At 43.9% G+C, this 25,478-nt stretch overlaps 1 protein-coding gene across 1 annotated transcript in view; it reads right to left on the bottom strand.

The window, feature by feature from the left end:
* Positions 1 to 25,478, bottom strand: part of CHD2 (chromodomain helicase DNA binding protein 2) — a 106,449-nt gene that overhangs the window by 34,240 nt on the left and 46,731 nt on the right. The window contains 11 exon segments of the mRNA XM_029065848.2: positions 2,457 to 2,549; positions 4,616 to 4,712; positions 6,453 to 6,601; positions 7,686 to 7,835; positions 11,446 to 11,517; positions 14,053 to 14,205; positions 14,596 to 14,758; positions 17,164 to 17,352; positions 21,271 to 21,461; positions 23,244 to 23,333; positions 24,184 to 24,400. Of these exon segments, the coding sequence (XP_028921681.1) occupies positions 2,457 to 2,549; positions 4,616 to 4,712; positions 6,453 to 6,601; positions 7,686 to 7,835; positions 11,446 to 11,517; positions 14,053 to 14,205; positions 14,596 to 14,758; positions 17,164 to 17,352; positions 21,271 to 21,461; positions 23,244 to 23,333; positions 24,184 to 24,400 (1,564 nt within the window).

The raw sequence follows: 25,478 nt of genomic DNA, 5'->3' as shown, positions 1-25,478 counted from the left end.
GGCAAGCCACTTAACTTCTCTGTGCATCAGTTACCCTCATTTGTAAAATGGGGATTAAGACTGTGAGCCCTACGTGGGACAACCTGATTACCTTGTATCTACCCCAGCGCTTCGAACAGTGCTTGGCACACTGTAAGTGCTTAATAAATACCATTATTATTATTATTATTATTATTATTATAATACATAAAACAGGTATGAAACAAGCCACAAAAGATGACTCCGACCTTCAAAAAGCAAAAGCAGTACAAGAAAATGGAGAGCAAGAGAGAGAGTTCCTGATTGTCACTGTGTCGAGTGTTTCTAAGCTGATGCTGACTCCAGCTCTACTGACAGTTTCTGAGATGGGTGATATGTCCAATTAAACCAGTTAAGTTCAGCCTAGCTCTTTCTTTTCTTCCATCCCCAAAGAAATGTTATTTCTTCAAGAAAGAAGAATGCAAGTGCCAGGCTAATAGTGTCATATTAATATAGCAGAGACAGATATGGAGTTTTAATACTTTACAAACCTGGGAAGGGAAAGACAGTGAAAGCAAAGGTAATAGAAGTGCCTTTTCCTCTTCACAAAGGTTGGAACAACATACTGTGCAGGGAGAAACTGATATCTAGCAGCTGGAATTTCTGACTCATATGGAGATAGAGGTCCTGGCACAAGTGGAGGGGCTACAAGTTAGTTCCCGCATGTTTGGTTGTTAAGACTGAGATAGATGATAAGCCCACTTAATTTTAGAACTCTGATTACATGACGGAAAAAAAGGTCCTGGACACATGTACACTAATTGTAGCTCTGACTCTGGGCAATTCAGTACTTGGGTATAGAAAGGAAACCATGTAGAACTGAAGTACATTCTCATTGCCCACAAATTAGGAGGAAATGTCATGGCCTAGTGGAAAGAGCCCAGGCCTTGGAATCAGAGGACCTGAAATCTAATCCTGGCTCAACCATTTACCTGCTGTGTGACCTCGGGCCTCAGTTCCCTTATCTAAGAAAGTTGGCATTTGTTAAGCGCTTACAATGTGCAGAACACTGTTCTAAGCACTGGGGTAGATACAGGGTAATCAGATTGTCCCACATGAGGCTCACAGTCCTAATCCCCATTTTACAGATGAGGTAACTGAGGCACAGAGAAGTTAAGTGACTTGCCCAAAGTCACACAGCTGACAAGTGGCAGAGCCGGGATTTGAACCCATGACCTCTGACTCCCAAGCCTGTGCTCTTTCCACTGAGCCACGCTGCATCTCTGCAAAATGGGGATCCAATACTTGTTCCCCCTCCTACGTAGACTATAGAGCACTACCCCGGCATTAAGTATAGTGCTTGGCACAGAACAAGCACATAGCAGACACCACTGTATATACAAATACAAGCATTCTTTTCCCTTCAAGTTGACACACTGGGATGACTGGCAGACCATTCCCAGCTAATCCTAAGGCTTTTGTCTAGAATGTTAACTGCTTTGTCTGCCTCAAAATGGCAGCACACACCCATCTGAAACAAAAGCTGTGATGAACAATTCATTGGGCAGAACCAGTTCCCAGATTAATAAATTACCACCCATGAATTCACTCCTTTCCATTCTTTGTTCTCACATACACTCAGTCCCTGAATCTCTTTGCCCAGAATGAAGCCACGTGGAGTGAGCCAAACAGTCATTAAGGATTGCTGGTCTCCCAAGAAACACCTGAAAACATTATGACTAATTCTGCTCTGAACTGAATCACTCTCAATCCCACCCCATCTGACTACTCTGGGGGAACTGTCAGATCAGACTATGTCAGTCCCCGCCATCTACACATACCTGGACCTCTGCTGACCAGGGTGAGTGGAACTGGCAATGGGAATAGAAATCATTAACTCTCCACCACTCCAGGAACTACATATTAGATATAAAATTAAGGCATGAAAACTGGAGAAAGGCTGAAGTGTCTGTGGTTGCCATGGATTTTGCCGAATCAAATTGGGTAATCAACAACCCCAAATTCCAGGCTTCAGAGCCCAGTAAAACTCAAAAAAAAGACTCATGCTCAGGCCAGTGCTAAAGAAACAGAATGTGCATGTGACAATTATCCTAAACAGGCAAGAAAGAAGTAAAATTTTCCATTTTTACTTGATCCCAACCAGTATACATTTGATTTTGTCTTTTCTTGTCTAGTTCTCCCAAGGAAATCACCCGAAAAGGGACACTTCTCCTCTATACCTAAAATTAGTTTTCCAATCCCAATATGTTACCAAGGGACCACAGAATCCACCAAGAAAAAGGCCATCCTTCTCTGCTGCCTCTCCCAAGGAGCAGAATGTGCTAGAACTGGCTAGGACTGCACTCCTCCAGCCTGGAAGGGGTGATGACATATCTCCACCAACTCCCTGGGTTATCCTGGCCAGGTTAAGCTGCCTGGCATATTCTCACAATGCCAACAGCTCTTTCTTTCTTATGAGGAGTTGGTAGCTGCCATACCTTGAACTGGGACAGGAGTTCATCTGTAGCACTCGTGGACACTTCATTCTCTCTGGTTTCAGCCAAGCGCAAAATTTCATCGATGTCCATTTCCTAATGGTTAGAGAGCAAAAGAAAGATCTTTACCCAAGAGAAGAAGGGAGGGGGGCAGGTGATGCTTGGCAGTAGAGTGAACTTCACTAAGTACCCACACTAACCCATGTAGGGTATGAGTGGGGAAGCAGGTATTCCTCTTGCTAAGGGTGATTCTCATTTTAGCTTTGAGGGGTTCTTGTCCCCTAATCCTCTGTTCTTTGAGATTTGAATAACAGTGCACAGGGTCTGCCTTTTTCTTCCCTTTAAAATAAACTTCAGCCATAATCAGAGATGGAATGACTTGATAAATGGGGTTAGCCATTAGATCAGGAAAGAGAATGGGCCTGGGAGTGAGATGACTTGGGCGCTAATCTCGGTCTCGCCACTAGCCTGCTGTCACCTCGGACAAGACACTTGAATTCTCCGTACCAAGGTTTGCTCATCTGTAAAATGAGGATAAAATACCTGCTCTCCCTTCCTCTTACACTCTGAGCCCCATGTGGGACAGGGACTTAGTCTGATCTGATTATTTAGCATCTACTTGAGCATTGGGTGTAGTAGTTGGCACATAATGATCCTTTAATACCATCATATCATCATTATTACTAATGTCGTGAACCAAAATGTCATGTGACAGCTGGACTGGGAGAAAGGGTAAAGAACAGTGACAAGTTCTGTGGGCAACCCTGGGTGAAAGTAGACAATGGCAAACACAAGCAAAGGGAAGAACAGAGAAACCTTTGCTAACTTTTTTATCTTTTTACTGAAAGGTGTAGAATGGTAACTGGGGACAGGGAGATAATGGGAAAGTCACTGAGCTCCCTGCAAGGCTGCCTCAAAATCTCAAAATAGCAGTCACTACTATTATGACCATCAAGCACTCAGCATGTGGTAAGCACTGGGGTAGATAAAGGATGATCTAACTGGACAAAATCACAGTCACTGGAACACATGTCCCCCGAGGGGCTCATGGTCTCATTCTAATCTATGATGTTTCTTGCTCCAATCTCTGGTTGCTGCTAAAGATTATTTTTACATTTCAAATATTAGTTTTATCTACTCTGCTTTGGGGTGCCCAGACTGAATATGGTCAAAACCTAGCTGGGCCCTAGATTTCTGCAGGGAGTATCTCAGTTAGGTGCCATTCCCACCAGGGCTTTTTCCTAAAGAGGCTAACACATCCCCCTCCAGTCTTACCCGACTCAACAGAGTCAGGATTCTCATAGTAAGAGACCAATTATAATCAAAGTAATCAGGCATAATATGGGTCTAGTTGCTAGGTGAGTTCTCCCTATTAGCAGGTCAATCAAAACAAATCCTCCTATAATCAATAGACTTTATACATGTTAACAGCAAAGCTCTCCATGCCAGGATGCCAGGGAGATGAGAAACAGAATAGCCTACGGGAAAGAGCATGGGCCTAGGAGTCAGAGGGCCTGGGTTCTAATTCCAGCTCTGCCACATATCTGTTGTGTGACCTTGGGTAAGTCTCTTAACTTCTCTGTGCCCCAGTTACCTCATCCATAAAATGGGGATTAAGACTGTGAGACCCACAGGGCACATGGACTGTGTCCAGCCTGATTAACTTCTATTTTCCCTAGTGCTTACTACAGTGCCGGGCATATAGGAAGCACTTAACACATAGCATTAAAAAACATAAAAAAAGTCACCAGACACCTATATCAGTTTATTCTAATAATAAAACCTTTGGTATTTGTTAAGCGCTATGTGCTAAGCACTGGGAAAGATAAAGGATAAGGTTCTGAGGGGGAGAATCTGTATTTCTTTTTCTTATGTGAATCTCACCTCACCTTTCACAGCCATTCAGATACAATGAGCCCAACAGTGCCTCCTAAAACCCAGATCCATCTCTTGGGTGGAAATTCATTCATTCATTCAATAGTATTTATTGAGCGCTTACTATGTGCAGAGCACTGTACTAAGCGCTTGGGATGAACAAGTCGGCAACAGATAGAGACAGTCCCTGCCGTTTGACGGGCTTACAGTCTAATCGGAAATGCCCAGGGACCCTCAAATTGTAGATCACCCTTCTGAAAACCATTTACTTCCCACTGCTTAATCACCTGAGGCTCCGATTCCTCCCCTTCCAGCTCCTTAAAGAGATCCTCTGCGCCGAACTTGAGAATAGCCGTCAGCTCCTCTTTGTTGAAAGGATTTGAGCTGTAGGGGTAAAACAAGAATCGGTTCTGTCTCGGGAGTAGATGGATCCCTAGGGTGCTTTGGTATTTCTAAGATGGCTTTCCTATGCATCAAACCCCCTTTCCCCATCAGGGCCTGTGGGTGGTGAGCATAATGTTTGGGAGCCCAGAAGGAGGCCCTGGTGTTCCCAAATGGCCAGGCACTGCTGCTGTGAAGGAAACACTTTTTGACAGGTAGGAGCTAGGAGAAAGGAGGCGATGAATCAGAAGAGGAAGAGAGGTAGGCAACATAGGGTGCTGCTAAGCAATGATTCATCTGGGCATTAGCGTGTTGGGGCAGTGACAGTGGGGATCCCAGTCAAATGTCTGTCTTAAGGACTGTGCCCAGCTAGAATGAGGCAGAAATTAAAAGGGGCAGGTTTGCGACAAAGATGGCAAAAGCCACACCTTAACCCAGCCCCTTCATCCTAAAGTGCTTTTCCCAAGTGTTTCTCCTGCCGCCGCCTCCCCTCCCCAAAATATGCTATCTTCTTCTACTACAAAGAATTCCTTCAGGAGTTGTATTTTCCACAGGATAACTGTATTGCCACCTCAAATCTGTACCCCAGAAGCCTCCTTTAAACTGCTCTAGGTTAACCTGCAATTTATGTCAGTGCCAGTCCCCCTGCACCCATCTCTAGATGATTAGATCCTTGACAACAGGGATCGTGTTCCACAATTCTACTGTATTCTCCATGCACTTAGTACGGTGTACTAAGTGCACAGAGTATTTGTTCGATATTGATGGACAACTTCCATGGAAGAGTATGTGTGTGTTTCTCGTCTACCACATCAGAGAATTCCTCCACCTCTTTCCTCCCACTGAGGATGAATGGGAGAAATGCTTTTCATCTCTTCCAAAGGCAATGCTAATTAAGCACTGTCTATCCAACTTCCAGCCCTCTCCATGACATCATTTGAGAGCTTACCTGCAGAATCAAAGTGACCAAGGATCAAAGCAGAGACATTTTCATGAAAAAAAAAGAGAAAGATGCTGACTAAGTGGCTTACATCAGGCTTTTAAACCTTTCCAATGTGCCACTGGAATGATAAAGTCAGGTAAGGGAACACAACAATTTCTGAGGTTGCCAGGAGGCAAAGAAAAAGAGAGGACCAAGAAAGAAAAAAAGAAGAATTCAAAGAGGACGCCCCCCCACACCCCAAAAGGGGAGGGGGGACACGGATTGGAGATGGTGGAAAAAAAGACAATACAGATAACAGAAAAATCAGGGAAATGTTCTGCCATTTTCTTTTTGCAGCTCACCTATATTTCCATCTTAACTCTTAAGTGAAGCCCTGATTCCAAGTGTAACACCAGCAACCAACTGAGCCCTCCACCAAGAAGAAAGTTACATTCTGAACATGGTACGTAGCATAATGGGGAAGCAGCGCGACTCAGTGGAAAGAGCCCGGACTTGGGAGTCAGAGGTCATGGGTTCTAATCCCGGCCCGCCATTCGTCAGCTGTGTGACTTTGGGCAAGTCACTTCACTTCTCTGGGCCTTAGTTATCTCATCTCTCAAATGGGGATGAAGACTGTGAGCCCCATGTGGGACAACCTGATGGCCTTGTATGGCCCCTGCGCTTAGAACAGTGCTTGGCACATAGTAAGCGCTTCACAAATGCCACCATTATTATTATAAATTCCCCCAACATTATTTACTGAGTGCTGGTGGGAGACGGGGATCTTCTGCTTCCTCCCAGCCCCTCCCTGTGAAACTTACTTCGACCTGCCTGAGTTGTTATCCAAGACAGTTCGGCCTGTGGTGTCCATACGCTGGATCACAAGGTGATCCAACACCATCTTCTTTTTGGCCCTTTCAATGATCTCCTCTTCCACTGTCCCCTTGGTGACCAAGCGATAAATGTTCACCTGTAGGAAGGAAGCATGATGACCCTTGCACATGGATGCTCCAGGATACGTGGATACCTGGAGCATCCATGCTTCCTGGCCCTGGATCAAGGTGGACCAAAGAAAGCAGGGTCATTCGTTCAGTACCGGGACACCTCCCATTTGGCCTTAATTTTGGGCTCCTGTACCCCACCCAAGCTCTGCATCCTCTGGGCTATGACCCATCCAAACAGCATTCTTAGAGCAGGTTACATAAGAGGATTGGAGAAGCCAATCAATACTAATGGAGTAAACGGCCTTGTGGGTAAGTCCTGGTTTCCAGGAATTAAAAATCTGCTGCCCTATCCCAAAATGTCCCTTAATGCCAAATCTTTCCCTAGGTTTGAAACTATTAAATTATCAATGTAGGTTACTGGCTTTTCTGGATTTATATGAGATGGCAGTAGAACAGGAAAGGAACACTGAAGGGCTAGCAGGAAGCTGCAAACTCAGCTCTTCATAGGTCCAGCACCTACCAGACCATGGCAGAGGCTCCGGCACACCTCAGTATTGGGCTTTACATACCCATTTGGTTTTCCAATGGGCTATTGGGTATTATACCAAGCATGTAGTGCAGTACTCTGCACACAGTAAGTGGTCAATAAATACAAGTGAATGAATGAAAAAGCCAACAGCCCTCTGGGATATCAGAGAGACAGTGGCACCACTCAGAATTGAACCAAGAACTAAGTCTGGTTTAGCCTGGGCTCATTTCAGGTCCAGCTCAGGGATCAGATGCTATGATGCAGAGCTAGATCAGATTGGAGCGGCACCTCAGTTTCCACCCTGCACAGGTCTCTGGCTTGAGAATACACCAAATGGAAGGAGAAGCACAATAAGAGCTTTCTCCAACAGGGGGCACAGAGAACCACCGGCTTTGGGATGCTGATACCAAGATTTCACCTAGTTGTAGTGTTTCCTTCCTAGCTTCCCAAGTACAGTAAGTTTCACCTTCAGATCCAAGTCTACCTCAGGCCCGGCTCCTCCCAATGGGGAAAAGAAAGATGAAAACACTTTCCAGTTTCTGCGCCCCTTACTTACAAGAACTGAGACGGCTTCCACGTACCTGCTTCTTCTGTCCGATTCGGTGAGCTCGGGCCTGAGCCTGCAAATCATTCTGGGGATTCCAGTCGGAGTCAAAGATGACCACAGTGTCGGCAGATGCCAGGTTAATTCCCAGGCCTCCAGCCCGAGTGGAGAGCAGAAAGCAGAAGTCCTGCACACAACACGTCACAATTGTATTACCATATTCTTTGTAGGAGCATTTTCGCTGGGTCTGTTAAATTTTGTATATCCCCAAAATATTGCAGATATGCTGGGGAAAAAGCAAACTCATTTCTGAGGAACACTGCACGTGGCTCAGACTCCCTATGAATTGGGCACAAGGGGAAAGATCTCCATGAGAAGGTGGCTCTCATATGCTGCAGTTGTATTAACCCAAGCACGTATGGTGCCCCAGATTGTGAGTGCACTGAAGGCAGGGATTGTGTCTATGTACCCAAGAACTGTACTCTCCCAGGGGCTTAATGTAGTGCTCTGCATACAGTAAGTGCTCATGGACTGATTGAGTCCCTATGAGAGCAAATAGTCCCCCATGTTTGAAGAGCTCCTTTTATGAATGGTATTTGTTATCAGTGGTATTTAATCAGTGCTTACTATGGGCAGAGCATTGTTCTACTTGCTGGGGTACACACAAGTTAATTAGCACAGGCAAAGTCCCTGTCCCACATGGGGCTCACAGTCTAAATAGGAGGGAGAAGAGGTGCAGATCATTCACTTAACTTCTCTGTGCCTCAGTTACCTCATCTGTAAAATGGGGATTAAGTCTGAGCTCCACGTGGAACCACCTGATTACCTTGTATCTACCCCAGCACTTAGAACAGTGCTTGGTATATAGTAAGCACTTAACAAATACCATCATTATTATGATTAGAACCCCCATTTTGCAGTTGAGGAAACTGAAGCACAGAGAAGTGAAGTGTGTGCCCAAGGTCATATAGCAGGCAAGTGGTGGAGTCTGGATTAGAACCCAGGTAATCTGATTCCCAGGCCCACACTCTTTCTTATTAGGCCACACTGCTTCACCTCTTCACCTCCCTACCCCGAAAAGCACCTTTAGAGCCACCATCTGATTTTATCTTCACAATGTCCCTCTTCTACAGACGAAAAAATTAAGGCACAGACAGGTTAAATTATTTGCCCAGTCTAGGGACTGAGCTGGAACTAGAATCCAGTCTTCCCAACTCTCTGCCCTACGCTCTTTCCCCAAGGACACGAACAACCGTGCTCAGACAAGCTCTCTCCTCTCACTGCATGTCCCAAAGTTAGGTCAGGTCCAAGCAGCCCTGACTGAAAGAAAGACAAGAATCGGATTTCACTCTCCTCCCCTCAGATTAAATTGAGTAACAGAATTTTGGCCAGGAAAGGGCCTGGTAGCAGAGAGGAATTTGGTTATAATAAGGAGGAAAGAAGTGAATATTTCACAATGACTGAAGAGTAGGGAGGGAACAGAAAAACAACCCAAGAAGATGGTTTTAAGCAGCCTCATCTAGAGTTTTGATTTTGTTTTACAAAATCAATGGAATTTCAGGTGAGCTCATTTCCAAGGATAATTAGTAATTATAATTATGGAATATTATTACTTGGTACTAAGTGCTGGGGGGAGAAACAAGTTTGGAAACAGATTTAACACAGTCCCAGTTCCACATGGGGCTCACAATCTATTTGATCCTTATTTCACAGATGGGGAAACTGAGGTCCAAGAGGCTAAGTAACTTGTCCAAGATAATAATAATAACAATGTTGGCATTTGTTAAGTGCTTACTATGTGCAAAGCACTGTTCTAAGCTCTGGGGGGATACAAGATGATCAGGTTGTCCCACGTGGGGCTCACAGTCTTAATCCCCATTTTACAGATGAGGTTACTGAGGCACAGAGAAGTTAAGTGACTTGCCCAAGTCACACAGCTGGCAAGCAGCGGAGCTGGGATCAGAACCAACGACCTCTGCCTCCCATGCCCGGGCTCTTTCCACTGAGCCACGCTGCTTCTCTAAGATCACACAGTGGGCCAGCTTGGTTTCCTGACTTCCAGTCCCATGCTCTATCAACTAACTAGGCCATCGGTCTCTAATTAAACTTTAATTTGTGAGGGCAACGCCCTAGAAAATTCGATTCACAACTCACTGCATATGGTGGATGACTTTTTTGTTTTAAAGACTTATGACAGGTCACATGAGCAAATATTCTCTCAGCTCGGCAATTCCCTAAGGGCTAGTACTCAAACAGAAAAATGGCACCTCGTGGGAAGTGGCAATCTAGGCATGTGAAAAAGGCTCACGAAAGAACCATCAGCAAATGTGTCCAATTGGTTTTTAGGGGGGTGTTCCAGATTGCAAGGAACATAAGAGCCAAAGGAAATGGACAATACAGAAGAATCATTCTTGTGAGAATACTGTGCGATCCTATCTATGAGCCAAGGTTGGAGCTTATGATGGAGGAAGAAAAAGGAAAGAGAGGATATGCTGGAAATAACAGGTCATGCTGGGATGAGGGAACAACATGGGGGGTAGAAAGTTTAAGGTTTGGGGAGCCCAGAGGAAGGGTGAGGAAGAGGAAGAGTTGTTACATTAGGTTCATCCAGATTCCCAGTTCTGAGAACAGCGAACCTTTTCATCAATATTTCTTTTTCAACAATACTTCATTTTAGAACTACCACTGAAAGATAGACCTAGCCTTCCAAGGACTTCAGCGACTCCAATAAGTGTTAGACCAGCAGGACTTTCTGTGGGCATCATATGGGGCAAAAAAACCCAAAAACCCAAAACAAAAAAAAACCCAGAAAAAGGCCCTTGGGTTTTTTGTTTGGGATCTACACAACAGAAAACTCCCAAAGGAACCCAGAGGAAGACAAATGACTCACCTTCCCTGAACAAATTCATTTTAAAAATTAGCTGCCAAAGCCTGGGGTTTGGACTCCCCACCTCTAAGCCGGAGCTCATCCTTGATGAATATACACCAAGATATTCTCTGAAGAATTTTCCTTGCTTCAAGTACCCCAATTATTGGGGACCCCTGGGCCCCTCTCCACCCATAAGCCTCCTGTCCATCTCTCAACTACAAAGGTTTACTTTTCCCTGCCACCAAAAAATTTGGTTTCCATGCCGACCACTTAAAAGCACAAATATGGCTTGCCTGTTGAATGTCTAAAGTGGGCTCTGTGGATCGCTTCTTCCCTAACTGGCCTGAGGGAGGCATGGGAAGGGCTGGGCACTGAAGTTCTGCTCTAAGTGACTCCATCACGATTAGAATTTTTGTCTTCCTATGTGCACACACTGGAAGGTCCCACTTTGCTACAATCACTCCTGCAAGCCCTAATGCTCTTTCCACCCCATAGCAATTTTACTCACTTGAATCTGCCCAAAGCAGACACTGTTGCTGACATGAAAATGTTATTTCAATCCTGGGGGCTGGGGAGATAAACAAATCTGAGAACGCTTGTTCCTGGAAGGCAAGTGGCTTACATTGGTGGGATTCTTTTAGTTTCTATTTTCCTTTGCCCTTGACCTTTTTTTTTTTTTATGGTGGAGGGAGGGGGGGAAAGGATTTAAGCATGGATCTGAAAACTCTGCCAGCCAACCCCTAAGAAATTAGTAACAGAAATCTCCCGGCCCAGACCAAGAATTCATGCTTTTTTTTTAACCACTAATTCCTCCCGGTGGGTTACACCCCTCCCAGCAACCGAGGCAGTGAACAGTCTCGGCAGCACAGCCTGTGCATCTATCCCCTGGACCCAGAGCCCAAGGCGCAACTACAGGGGGAAGCCATACCTCAGACCCATCAGCATTGAAGTGGTCCAGTGCCTGCTTTCGGATTTCTCCCTTAATCGAACCGTCCAAACGCTGCAGAGAAGAACCACGAAAGGATGAGCCAGCTAGAAGAGAAGGCCAGCCGGCTCGACAGGCTGGGAGACCCCCTGATGTCCAGGCTCCAACTGCCCCAAATACCTGCTGATCAAAAATAACCGGAACGCCCCAGCCGGGGCTGTGTGCGCAATAGCCCCACTGGGCACGTGTCACAGTGTACGTGCCACAGGCTCTCTGTTCCAGGCTCAGAGCCAGGAGCTTCAGATTCAGGGTTCTCTCTGAGGCCAACCAGAGAATCAGCACTGACGCCGTAGTCCACACGGAGAAAAAGGGCCAGTCCAACCGCAGTCAGAGCTGCTTTATTTTAAGTTGGGGTATCTGAAGCACTTGTCTGGGGAGGAATCGGAAGCTCCAGAGCTGGGGACGCAGTGTCCGGTGCCAGCATTCAGTGCTAAAATTTCCCTAGGTAAAATTTCCCTACTAAAGCTTGAGGTAGATACTGATTTAGGGCTTAACAGAAAGAATAGCATCAATTAGCTAATTCCACTTGTGACCCTTCTTATTGGGCTGAAATGTGGCTATTTAGTGAAACCTGACAATCAGAACGGTCCCCAATCCCTGGGGACTACCCATTTCTTCTCTCCCAATGGCTACAGATTCCCTTCAGCTGTTAAACCAGAGTGCCAGGGCCCCATGTTCATTTATATAGTCTTTCTGCCTTTTCACGCCCACCATGAATAGAGAGGTGGCACTTTTACCTCCACTGCTCCATTGCTGAATGGATGCCAGCTCCTGGCTTCCATTTGCTGCCCTGGATCCACTGGAGGGATGGGGGGTGGGGCGGTGGGGAGGAGAGTAGGATTTCACACTTGTTTTGCTTGCTCTCAAGTTAACAGCTATGGGTGCAATGGTCTCAGGGATCAGATACACAGGGGGATAAATTGTCTTTTTTATCAGGGTGTTACTTTTCTCAGAATAACAACATTATAAAACACGTCCAAGGAAAAGAATCAACTGCTCAGAGGCTGTGGATGTAATCATAGCTTTTTGGAAAAGGATCTGCTTGCGAAACTAAAGGCTAGGAGGCCCATGAGAAACTCCATCCCATCAGCTAAACACTCACCCTTAGCACTTCTGTACTTTCTTCCTGACTTCAGTGCTCATACCCGTGTATGCTTTTATTTGTTTGTTATATACTTAATTGTATGCTCAGTTACTTGTCAAGTTCTTCATCCTGATGGGTTTATACTACTTTCTGTTCTAATCCTGTTTTTCTTCCTGCTTTCACTAGCTGCAAAGGATTTTGGTCTGTCCTCCCAATTAAAATGTAAGTTTCTCAAAGATAGGAAATATGTGTCTTCCTATCGTTGGACTCTGAAGCACTTAGTATGTGCTCAGCACTCAGAAGGTGCTTGATAAATGTCATTGATGGACTGGAAGTACGACTATGACTTGTATGAATTTGAAAGCTATGGGCACATCTGCTCAGTTCCAGCTTAAGTGCGATGCTTTTCTATAGGGAATGGGATATCCAGAACACTTAATGCCATATCATTTAGCTCAACCCCCAAACAACTATAAAATAACAGAGTTTGAGATCTTGTTCTCCTATTGCCCAGAATTAACCTTTCCCCTAACAGTGGATAAATCTCCTTTGGGACTCACCATCCTGAATGAGAGAAATACCATCTGATGGGACAAATTTTATCCTTTTAAATTCTATATCCCCAAATTTCAAATGAGTCCATTTATCATAATTGAGCCAGAGTCTCCGCAGGATTCAAGCTGCTTCCTGGTAATCAATTTGATACTTTTGCTACTGCAGTTAAACCCTGAGCACATTACTGCTGCAGTGTATAAATGGTTCCTGTGTGGTTAGAGGTGGAGAAGGGCTCCCCTGAGGTAACTTGATGGGAATAATATAGAACCCAACCCAAAACAAAACATATTACCAGTGACTTGGGCATTGAAGAGAATAAAATCTACTATCATTATTCCTTTTATAACTTCAGGTCTGTGGACATGATATTCCTATATCTTTGCAGGGTGATAGACTGACATACTGGCACATATCACAGGATCATCTTTCCTAGGGAAGGTAAGCTATCCCTCTAAACTGTAAGCTCGTTGTGGGCAGGGAACACATCTACCAACTCTGTAATATTGTACTCTTCCAAGTGCTTAATGCAGTTATCTGCCCATAGTAAGTGCTCAATAAATACCAACTGACTGATTCAACCACTTTTAAAAATTATTTTGCCATGCTTCTTCAGGAAGAGCTGGAAACTACTGCTAGCACTGACTTAGGTTAAAGATCAGTCCACATCTCTCCAGTTCAGTCTAAGCAAGAAGAAACGACTGCTGTGTGAGTATTTCCCTTAAAGGGAAAAAAAAGGGGGATTTCAAAAACTGACACTACTCCCTCGCACTCTTTCTTCAGGCAAAATTCCCCCTGTGTATGGCAAAGATATAACTTCTCTTCATCTCAGGGCAGGTTACCTTGGCAAAAGAGCAGCCTGGAAAGCTACCCACCCAATTTCAACTTCTGTATTCAGAGTGAAGTAATCTTACCTGAAAAGGATAGTGCTTAATGGTCAAGTATTCGGCCAAGATATCCAACATCCTCACCATCTGGGAGAAAATCAGGACCCTGTTCCCCCTCTCCCTCAGCCTGGTTAACAGTTTGTCCAATAGAATCAGCTTTCCACTGCTCCGGATCAGGGACTGAAGAAGTAAAAAGTCATTCCAATCAACATTTTCAGAAAATCCCTATGTGCCCCCCAGATTAACCTGATCTTATCCCTAAGTTTTACAGATACATTTTATGTATTTGGTTGGGACCTGATGAGAGAACTGAGGTATAAGGAGAAGGCCCCATAAAAGGAACCTTTACGTTTTTTCTTTTTCATCTTGAGCTAAACATCTCCTCTACCCAGATGCAGAATTTCCTCACTGAGGAGAAAAGCTTCCCCAAGAAAGGAAGAGTGCCAGGAAAGGGACAGGTCTACGATGCAAATTTTTGGTTTTGGGACTTATCACTGATTGGAGGGTTTCTCTAGAAGGGAACGGAAGAGGTTTGGGCAGGAAGTAGTTATGCACAAAACAACTACCTACCAGCAAAATCTCCTGCCCATTTTCCCGTTCATTTTCTTCAGGGGGTTTAATCAGGTAGCAGTGGTTACAGCATTTTTTCAACTCCATCACAATATTAAGGAAACCAGATGTGCTGCCTCTTGTTCCCTTGGAGAGAGCCTTGTAGTTCCTGGTTAAAATCCACCTGCAGGCAGTGACAGGGATAGAAATCTACATATCAGATCCAGCAGTTGAAGAGTTTCAATTAGTTGTTTTCGATCTAGGTACCGGGTTCACAGGCATACTGGAGAGAGACATATGATGGAGGGAAAACTCACTGTTTCCCCTGGTTATACATGAGCAAGTGAAAATAAAGCAGCAGTGTGGCCTTCTGGAAGGAGCACGGGCGTGGGAGACAGAGGACTTGCGTTCTAATCCAGCCTCTGCCAGTCGCCTGCTGTGACCTTGGGCAAGTCACAGGATTTCTCTGCACTTCAGTTTCCTCCTCTGTAAAATGAGGAATCGATACTTGTTCCCCCTCTCACTTAGACTGTGAGCCCCCTGTGGGACAGGGACTATGCCTGACCTGATTATCTTGTATCTACCTCAGCGCTTAGCCGAGTGCTTGGCACACAGTTAGCACTTGACAAATACCACCATTATCATCACTATTATTAGAGACCAAGCATTTTGAAGGATCAGGATGGTAGTTTCAGAATCTCAAGAAGGCTTAGATAGAAAAGATAAACTCCCAGAACTCTTTCTGAAACCTGTGATGTTAGGAAACAGCCTCACATCTATGAGCAGGAATTTCAATATATGTGAGGACCTCAGCTGTTTCCTCCAGTAAAATGCTTTTTACCCTATTCCTCCTTCAAACCCCTTTCTCCTTTTCTTTTGCCAGCTGGATCACGGGGATCAAAAGCAGAGAAGCAGCGTGGCTCAGTGGAAAGAGCATGGACTTTGGAGGCAGAGGTCATGAGTTCGAATCCCAGCTCTGCCACCTGTCAGCTGTGTGACCGTGGGCAAGTCACTTAACTTCTCTGTGCCTCAGTTACCTCATCTGTAAAATGGGGATTAAGACTGTGAGCCCCACGTGGGACATCCTGATTCCCCTGTGTCTACCCCAGCGCTTAGAACAGTGCTCGGCACATAGTAAGCGCTTAACAAATACCAACATTATTAAAAGCCATTGTGCTGGGGTTCAAGAGCTACTCAAAATTTGGGGACAGCACACGGTCCTGGGAGTCAGGAGACCTGGATTCTAATTTCAGCTCCACTACTTACTTAACTGCTAAGAGACCTTGGGCAAGGCATTCAACTTCTCTGGGCCTCAGTCTCCTCGTCTCTAAAATGAGGATAAAATACTTGCTCTCCCTTCCTCTTAGACTGTGAACATTAAGTGGGAAAAGGACTGGGCCAATCTGATGATGTAGTATCCACCTCAGTGCTCAGCACAGTGCGTGGCAAATAGCAAACACTTCCTAAATGCCATCCACATCACCATCATCATTAAAAACGATCACCAATCTTTTAGGGTCAATTATCAGGCCAAACTATCCTTGCTCCAGGGCCTCTTTGGGAGAGGAAACGTTTCTACTGGGCAGTGGCATCAACTGCATAACAACAAGCAGGGGATGGTGACAGCAGCAGGCAAGAGCAGGTAGCAGTGATAAACAGTGGGGAGCTTCCCAGTGAAAACAGGGAGCAGAAACAACTCTCTGCTCTATCCTCCATTCTCTCCCCAAGTCTCCCTCCACAGAGAGAGAGGACCTCAAAAGGCAGAAAAGATATTGTTGGGGAGGGAGAGAGCAGGAGGGAAGCCAGAGCCAGCCTGTGCTCTTGGGCGCCCTAATTCCTTGTCATTCACAAGTTGAATTTTAATATGATAAGAAGGAAAGGTCTGAATTAAACTTGCTACAACTCCCTCTTCCTCATTACAGTGGTCTTCTAGCAACTGATCATGGCTCCCATAAGCAGCGTGGCTCAGTGGAAAGAGCCTGGGCTTGGGAGTCAGAGGTCATGGGTTCGAATCCCGGCTCTGCCACTTGTCAGCTGGGTGACTTTGGGCGAGTCACTTAACTTCTCTGTGCCTCAGTTATCTCATCTGTAAAATGGGGATTAAAACTGTGAGCCTCAAGTGGGACAACCTGATCATTCTGTATCTCCCCCAGCGCTTAGAACAGTGCTCTGCACATAGTAAGCGTTTAACAAATACCAACATTATTATTATTATCCCCTCTCCTACTCTATATCCTGGTATTCTTATGGTATGAAATAATTTTTCTCCTCAGGGGTCCAGGTTTCTGGGACACACTGAGGATAAGGCCTTTCCAATCTGGTTTGTTTCCTGAGATGGATTAGTACAGTTTTTCCAGGTATTTGATATTTTCAAGCATTTTCCAAAGAAGGAACTATGCCAATTGTGTCTTGCCTAAACAGGGAGGTATGGGTTTTACAAGCCACCCCAAACTAGGTTTGAAAACAAACTCAACAGTAATCACCAGGAGTTGAGCATTAAGCTTCTGGAACAGAGCAAGTACCCCAGTTTTGGTATCATACTGAATTGATAGCCTTGACCCCTGGGGCATAGCTCAGAGAATGACTTACTTATAATACTGTTTCTGGAGGACAGACATCTCCACCCTGAGAATCTGTTCCACTTTGGCTGGTAGGGATTTCTCCACGTCCTTTTTCACCCTTCGAAGGAGGAAAGGTTCTAACACCTTGTGAAGGCTCTGATAGCCATTCTCTCTCCCTTTGCCATGGTCATCTTCGAAATCTTCCCAGAACTCAAACCTTAGAGGGAATAAAGAATTGATTACTGCACCTGGGAAAACAGCAGGTTCTCCAATTAGCATTTCCAGTGCATGCATACCTGAACAGGGGAAATCGACAATACAAAGACGCCTATAGACAATGAGAGTTCTCTAACCTTGGAGAAATGCATGTCTAGGGAAACAGAAAAGGTAGCATTCATATGGAAAAAGAACCAGTTTCTGAGCAAATCATCAGAACAGCAAAATAAAGGTCTGGATTACTCAGAGATTCACAACTGGGTTAAAGAGATGGCCCCGTTTCTGAGATTAGAACTGAAGCCTAGCTGTATCTATGGGCCCACAGCAGGGAAACAAATAATAACTTGGGGAGTCCCAAAAGGATTAATTACAAACAAATGAATCCAAGGGAAAATGTCTATAATTGTTGCTTTATCATTGCTAGCACTTACTGTCTCATCATCATTTTTACAACAACAATCATAATGCTACCTCTTGGCCAAGGAGCTCAAAACTTACAGATCTAACTTTCATTCCTAATAATAAAGTCCCTTTGAAAGAACTAGGGACCAGTATTAAGCCCTTAGCCAAAAGACACAAAAGTAGAAGCAGCATAGGCTAGTTGTCAGAGCATGGGCCTGGGAGTCCAAAAAAGAACACCTTATTTTCCCACCCTCCCCTCCCCTCCCCTTGACTTTTCCATCCCTGTGGAAAGCATCACCATCCCCCCGTCTCACAAGTCCATAACCTTGGTATTTTCCTTGACTCCTCTCTCTCATTCAAGCCACATATTCCATGTATCACTAAATCCTGTCAGTTCAACCTTCACAACATCGCTAAAATTTGCCCTTTCCTCTCCATCCAAACTGCTTCCATGCTAAAATCCAAACACTTATCCTATGCCTTGATTACTGTATAAAGCTCCTTGCTCACCTCCCTGCCTCTTGTCTCTTCCCACTCCAGTCCATACTTTGCTCTGCTGCCCAGATCATTTTTCTACAAAGACGTTCAGGCCATGTTTCCCCACTTCTCAAGAACCTCCAACCGCCTCCGCATCAAACAGAAACTCTTTACCATCGCCTTTTAAGCACTCAATCACTTTGCCCCCTCCTATCACCTCACTCCTCTCCTAAAACCCAGCCCACACATTCTGCTTTTCTAATGTCAATCTGTACCTCAATCTCATCTATCTCAACGCCAGCCTCTCTCCCACATCCTGCCTCCAGCCTGGAACACCCTCCCTCTTCATATCCAACAATCACTCTCCCTACCTTCAAAGTTTTACTGAAGGCACATCTCCTCCAAAAGGCCTTCCCTAAGTCCTCATTTCCTTTTCTCCCATTGCCTTCTGTATCGACCTGATTTGCTCCTTTTATTCACCCCGCCCCTACCTCGTCAGCCCTAGAGCATTCATGCATATATCTGTAATTTATTTATATTAATGTCTGTCTCCCTCTCTTAGATTGAAAGCTCATTGTGGGCAGGGAATATATCTGTCATAGTGTCATAATGTGCTCTCCCAAGCACTTAGTACAGTGCTCTGCACAAAGTAAGTGCTTAATAAATAAGATTGATTGGGGTTCTAATCCTGGTTCCACCACTTGCCCTGTGTGACCTTGGTCAAATGACCTAACTTCTCTGTGCCTAAATTTCCTCAACTGCAAAATGGGGATTCAATACCTGTTTTCCCCCCCACTTGACTGTGAGTCCCATGTAGGACAGGAACTGAATCTGGTCTCATTAATTTGCATCTACCCTAACACTTAGAACAGTGTTTGATACATAGTAAGCGCTTACTAAATACCATTTAAAAAAAAGTGACTAAAAGCAAACGTATTTTGCAGAGTCCGCACTCTTTTCGGTATTTTCTCCTCATCTATCACAATATCTTAGGTCTAAGATAAATTGCATAAGAACCTGGTTGCTTTCCTGTATCTCACAAATCCTATTTTCATCAGTGAATTCAAAACATTTTTAAAGGAACAGATTTCATCCCAGTTCCCTATGCTTTTTTTTTAACCAATCTAATCCTTTTTTCCTATCTATCTGGTTTTTTTTGGATCCCCACATTCATGATTGCTTTATATTTATAAAGCAAACGTTTAACTTAAAGGAAACTCAACCACGGCTCAATGGGATATCAATCACTATTAGATTGCACCCACCTGTAGGGCAACCAATTCATACAGTAAATCAGGGCTATAGAAATTTCTTATCCTCTCACATAATACAGAATACAATTCATACCTCACTCCGTTGGAATGGCAAATAGTCTTTTCTAATGCCAGCTCCACCAACATCATATAACCATTGTATCTACCTTTTGCCCCTTGTCCTCTATTATTTTTCTCAACTACTTCTATTGGTTCTCTAACAGGTGTGATTTCCACATATCCTTCCAGTTTCCTTAAGTCTTTCACCACCACCAACTCCTTTAATAGCCACAAAAATTAATCTGGGTTATGTCAGCTCAAATGCTCGCACCAAGTCACTTGGGATTTTTTGTCATGCCTTTATTAAAACTGGCACAGTTGGCTAGACACTTGAAAGGTGAAATCTATCCCTTTATCACTTTAAAAATGGAATGGCTTTTCAATTCTTTCCAACTGGGAAGATGCTGCAAAGTGTTTTGATTTGGGTCTCACCTGCATCCTGGAAACCTATCCTATTCTAACAGCAAAGGGCAAAACATCAGGGGGAGCTTATACAATATGTTATGAAAATGATGACCCCCATCTCTCAGCCAGTGTCACATTGATGGTTTGTGTTTCCAGTAAAAAAAATAACACTTCTTCCCTGGGTTATCATTTTAAAGTCAGAAGAACCAACTACAGGTGTAGTTACGTGTGTGTGTATCTATCATCTAGTATATACTTATATGCAAGAATACAAATTAATGTATAGCTATATATATCTATACACCTGTATTCTTACATGTAATAAGCATAGGGGAGAATTTCAACAGTCTCTTAAAAAGGAGAAGTTACAATGAGCATCTTGTTTCAAATTCATTCATTTCGTAACTATTAAACATTAAGACTCCCACAATATGCTGATTATTTATAAACCCATAAAGCATATACTAATTCCAAAAGTGGTATACAGTACTTCCCCTCTATCTGTGGCACTTTCCAAAATCAGCACGCAGTTCTCTAATTTTAATCAGAAAGTTAAAACACTGATTGGTGACAAGTAATCACTACTTCTGATGAATGATCTAATTTCCTTCAGGACTCTTCCTTTCTTTCCCTGGGATATTTGATGACTACCAGTCTTGATCTTCCCTAGTAAAAACTAGAGCAAAGAAATCCACATTTTCAACCAAAACATTACCAACAACATCCCCACTGCTTTTTTCCCCTTTTCTTCATTGACTTCTGCAAACAATCTCATTCTCATCTTCACCTTCTGCAAAGCCTTCTCTTTATACTCTTTTAAAGAATGAAAATACCCTGGTTTCATTACCAAATCCTATTACTTTCAATTTCACTGTACATCTAGTTCTCCTAAATCATGGGGGTCGGATTCTCACATCCCACAAAATTTATGTCAGAGTACTCACCGTGTACAACACTACATCTAATGCACACAAAACTGTTCTTCATGCTGTATTCAAACAGGCTTGTGCTGTTGGAAGAATGTGCCCCAGTGTCCTAACAACGTTCTAGTGACAATACCCGCTATGGCTCCAACTTCCCTGTTCATCTTCCCAAGCTCACATGAGATTTAAATGTTGCTAGTCAATAGGCAAAGCATCACAAGATTACCACCCCCTGGGTATTTATTGTTGTTCACCCATAATATGGTATAACTCTCAGGCTTGGATCCCCAATAGTCACTTTCACACTATCCAGTCCAAGTATTTCCCAGTTAAGAGCAAGAAGAGTTATTGGCATTTCAGACATTCTAGCATCTTTTAAAGCACACAAAAAGATCTTACTTCTCCGGCATAATAAAGTGCAACAAGGACCAGAGCTCTTTGAGGGAATTCTGAAGAGGGGTCCCAGTAATCAGGAGCCTATGGTTGGACTTGAAATCAATCAGAGTTTTATACAATAAAGAGTCATCATTCTTCAACCGATGGGCTTCATCCACTCCCAGAAAGGCCCAGTTAATACTGCCCAGCACAGTCTAGAGCAAAAACAACAACAACAAAACAAAAAACAAAAACAAAAAACAAAAACAAAAAGGAGCCACCAGGTCAGAAGGTCACCAAAAGTTCTGTTTTGTGCTACTCATCTTTGCACCCTTAAGCTTAGGAGCAACTACTTTGCCCTGATTTGAATGAGCAGAGGGGCCACTTTGGTTTTGTCTTTTAGAGCTAGGTTGGCATTCTGTTCTATTTGAAAGGGAACCCAATTGTTTGGAGAAACAGATATCCTCTCTTCCCAGGCTCACAGGTTACGATTACAGGGGAAGACATGTACAAAAAAACCCCAATCAACTGCAGGAACCACCCTTTCCCTCTTCTTCATCCAGAGGACCAGCTTTCCTCCTGCCCCTTTACCATTCTCTACCACCTTCAAGATTCAGAAAATCCAGCCTGGGCCCAACCTTTAACATATTCCCAGTCTTTATGAACAGGCCAGGGAATATGCTTAGGATGCTACCTTCTGACACTTGGTTAATTTACCCCTGTAGAAGGATCTTGATCAAGCTACCAGGCTGAACTATTGATCCACTGAGACAAACTTACAACTTTGAATAGTCTTAAGTATCACCATCCCAATACTGCTTTGTATTTTTTTTTTTTTAAGTAAAGGAAGGAAAACTGTTTGGGATGATCAAATACTGGCCATGTCTGCAGGGGGCTAAAGAATGTATCTTCAAGACAATATTTCAGAAGACAAATCGCCGACTACCTGGGACTAATGTAAAAGACTAAGCTAAAGCGAATAGAGAATGTGCCCTTATATGAAGGCATGGAAGAGTATTTACAGCCACCTCAACACTCTGGAGTCTGTGTCTATTCAATTACCTATTTTGACTACCCCTGTAAATTCTTTTAGGTTTCCATTCCCTGCATTAGAATGTAAGCTCCTTGTGGGCAGAGAACATGTCACTTCTTCATTCTCTCCTGCCCAAGCTCCTAGGACAGTGCAGTCCATCAAGTGCACCAAGAGAAACAGTGTGGCTTAGTGGACAGACCACAGGACTGGGACTCAGAAGGACCTGTGTTCTAATCCTGGCTCCGCCATTTGTCCGCTCTGTGTCCCTGGGCTAGTCACTTCACTTCTCTGTGCCTCAGTTACCTCATCTGAAAAATGGGGATGAAGGCTGTGAGCCCCACATTGGACATGGACTGCATCCAACCCGATTATCTTCTATCTACCCCGGTGCTTAGTACAGAGCCTGACAAAAAGCAAGCACTAAGTAAATACCATTAGAAATAGAGTGGGCACTCAATAAATGATACTACTACTATAATTGTTTATCTTTTGTCTAACTTCACAGCCCATCCTGAAGTAAGCACACTTAGCTGTCTTGCTGAATTCTTCCACTCCTCCACTACTACTCTGGGTAGCCTAAGGACAGATGTCAAAGCCCAGAAAGGCTGGTGACAAGATAGCTGCTGCTTTGGTGAGCCGTTGGTCCTTATTCTCCTTCTCAATGGGTCTGTCTATCCATGCTAAGCCAAATAGGAGGCAGGTGTGAGGACACCAACTCACTAAATAAAACCTGCTTCTATGAAGTTAACCAAATGCTCCCTAATGCTTTGAACTGTGACAAGCCATACTCTGGACAAATACTACCAATGCTAATGTTGTCAAAAAAGTGCAGCAGCCATTTGGTCTTTCCCAGTGGGTCTTAGGCTTGTCCCGTGCAGACACGGGTATTGTGTCCCCATGGAACCTGGTTAGGGGGACGAGGCCCAACCCCTTGTGGTGGTCACACCAAGAATGCATTACCTACCTTATCTTTCAAAAGGATCTCATATGTGGTTATGAGTGCATTGAACTTCATCCTTTTGGTCTGAGAATGGATCCACTCATACTCTCGTATCTGCCAGAAAAGAAATTGGTTCACACCCAAACTTCCTTTCATACTTTTTCAGATGCCTGAAACATTTGATCTCACAGATAGTATTTATCAAAAAGAAGACATCTGGGAAGGCTCAAAGAAAAGGAACATGATAACTCTTGGGGATGGAGACCTTCTAGGTCCATCAATCGTATCAAGCTTTTTCTTTGCAGAGCATTATTCTGAGCACTTGGGAGAATACAATATAACAGATATGGTAGACATAATCCCTGCCCACAATAACCTTACAGTCTAGAAGACATATAAGCCAGATGATGAGGCAGGTATATCAAAGAGGAAATGTTTAGGGTAGCAGATCTTGGACCCCATTCAAATTAAGAAAGCATACCCACATTCATTCAGCACCAAGATAGCATTCCTATAAGATCATTAGTTCTCATCATTTCATTACTTGAATGGCTCCTCCTTACTTACGCCTTACTGGTGTACTGCAGTAATTTGATTCCCTACCCATCTAGACAACCCCAGATTTGCTAAAATGTTCAAAAACCCAAAAGGCCAATAGAAAATTTCAGCTACATCTCCTTGTTCAAGAACTGGGTAACATTCATGGGATGCCAGATTTAATTTCATCATTTCTGAGCAAAGTGAGAGGTACCCCCACCTCACTTTCTGCTGTGTGTAAAATAAATGTATTACATTCCATATTTATTCCTACATAGGAAGAGACAATTGTTTTTCACAATTTGCTTGTGCTTCAAAAATCCCATCCTATATATAGGCACAAAAGGTCATAAAGTCACAATCAGAAGCAGAATATGGCATTCCATAAGTTATAAAACTTTTGAATCCGCTCTTTTGTTTCACATACCGTGTTTCTGCTCATCAGGTCTCCTATATAAACCACCACATTGATCTCTGGTGCCCAGATTTCAAACTCCCTCTGCCATGAAGTGAGGGTTGACAAAGGTACCACAACAAGAAACGGGCCATAGAGCTGATGCTGATGGAACAGGTAGGAAAGGAAAGAGATCGTCTGGATAGTCTTTCCCAAACCCATCTCATCTGCAAGGATCACACTGTTATTTCTGGGGATTAAAAAAAAATGCATATATAGATCTGATCATGTATTGAAAAGAAATAAAATCACAAATATCCATACTGCCATCATTCAGTCCCTGAATGCTTACCCCCCTCCGAACCTTGGTCTTCCTCACTTCTAAATGCTTGGTGTCCCTCCCTAGGGGAATATATTGAAATCTTTAAAGCTCCTTGAGGGCAAAGATCCTGCCTACCAAATCTATTGCATTGTCCCCTCCTAAGCACTTAGGTCACAGCTCTGTACACAGTAAGCGGCAGCACAGCCTACTGGACACAGAACAGCCTGGGAGTCAAAAGACCAGGGTTCTAATTGCAGCTCCACCTAGTACCTGCTGTGTGAGCTTAGGCTAGTCACTTAACTTCTCTGTGCCTCAGTTTCCTCATCTGTAAATTGGGTATTCAATACTTGATCTTTCCTACTTAGACTGTGGGAAAGGGGCTACTTTCAATGATTAACCTGTATCTACCCCAGAATTTAGCAGAGTGTTTGAAACATAACTAGTATTTGCTAAACACCATAGTTATTATTATTAAGTGCTCAATAAATTACCACAGAGTAATTAATCCTAGTTCCTTGTATTCAATCAATTGCAGGCTGACTAAAGAGTTTTGCTTGCATGGGACAAGAACAGCATGTTCTTATATTCATCAATTGCTTATTACTAATTAAACAGCTCCACCAAATGAAGAGAACAGAGGGAGTAAGAGGAAAGAAAAGCCATACTGAAGTGGTAGAAACAACAGGGCCACTTTCCCAGGAGAGGCTTGGCAGGGTGGGAGGCACACAAGGTGGAGAGAAACTGAGGTAAGAAACTTGGCTCTTATTTCCCCCACAACCCACACACGCAGTTTTTTTTTTTTTTCCTCAAATGGTATCTGTTCAGCATTTACCACGTGTCAGGCGCTGAGCTAAGGGCTGGGACAGACACAAATTGAACAGGTTGGACATAGTCCTTGTCCCACATGGGGCTCACAGACTCTCTTTGCTGAGCTGTGGGGAGACACCTTCCCTGCAGGCCCAATTGTCTGAGAAGCTTCCCTGGTTGGCTTTCTCTAGAGGATCAA

This window comes from Ornithorhynchus anatinus, chromosome 5 (genome assembly GCF_004115215.2).
Source record: "Ornithorhynchus anatinus isolate Pmale09 chromosome 5, mOrnAna1.pri.v4, whole genome shotgun sequence".
Taxonomy (NCBI): domain Eukaryota; kingdom Metazoa; phylum Chordata; class Mammalia; order Monotremata; family Ornithorhynchidae; genus Ornithorhynchus; species Ornithorhynchus anatinus.
This window is presented reverse-complemented; position numbering and strand designations above follow the sequence as displayed.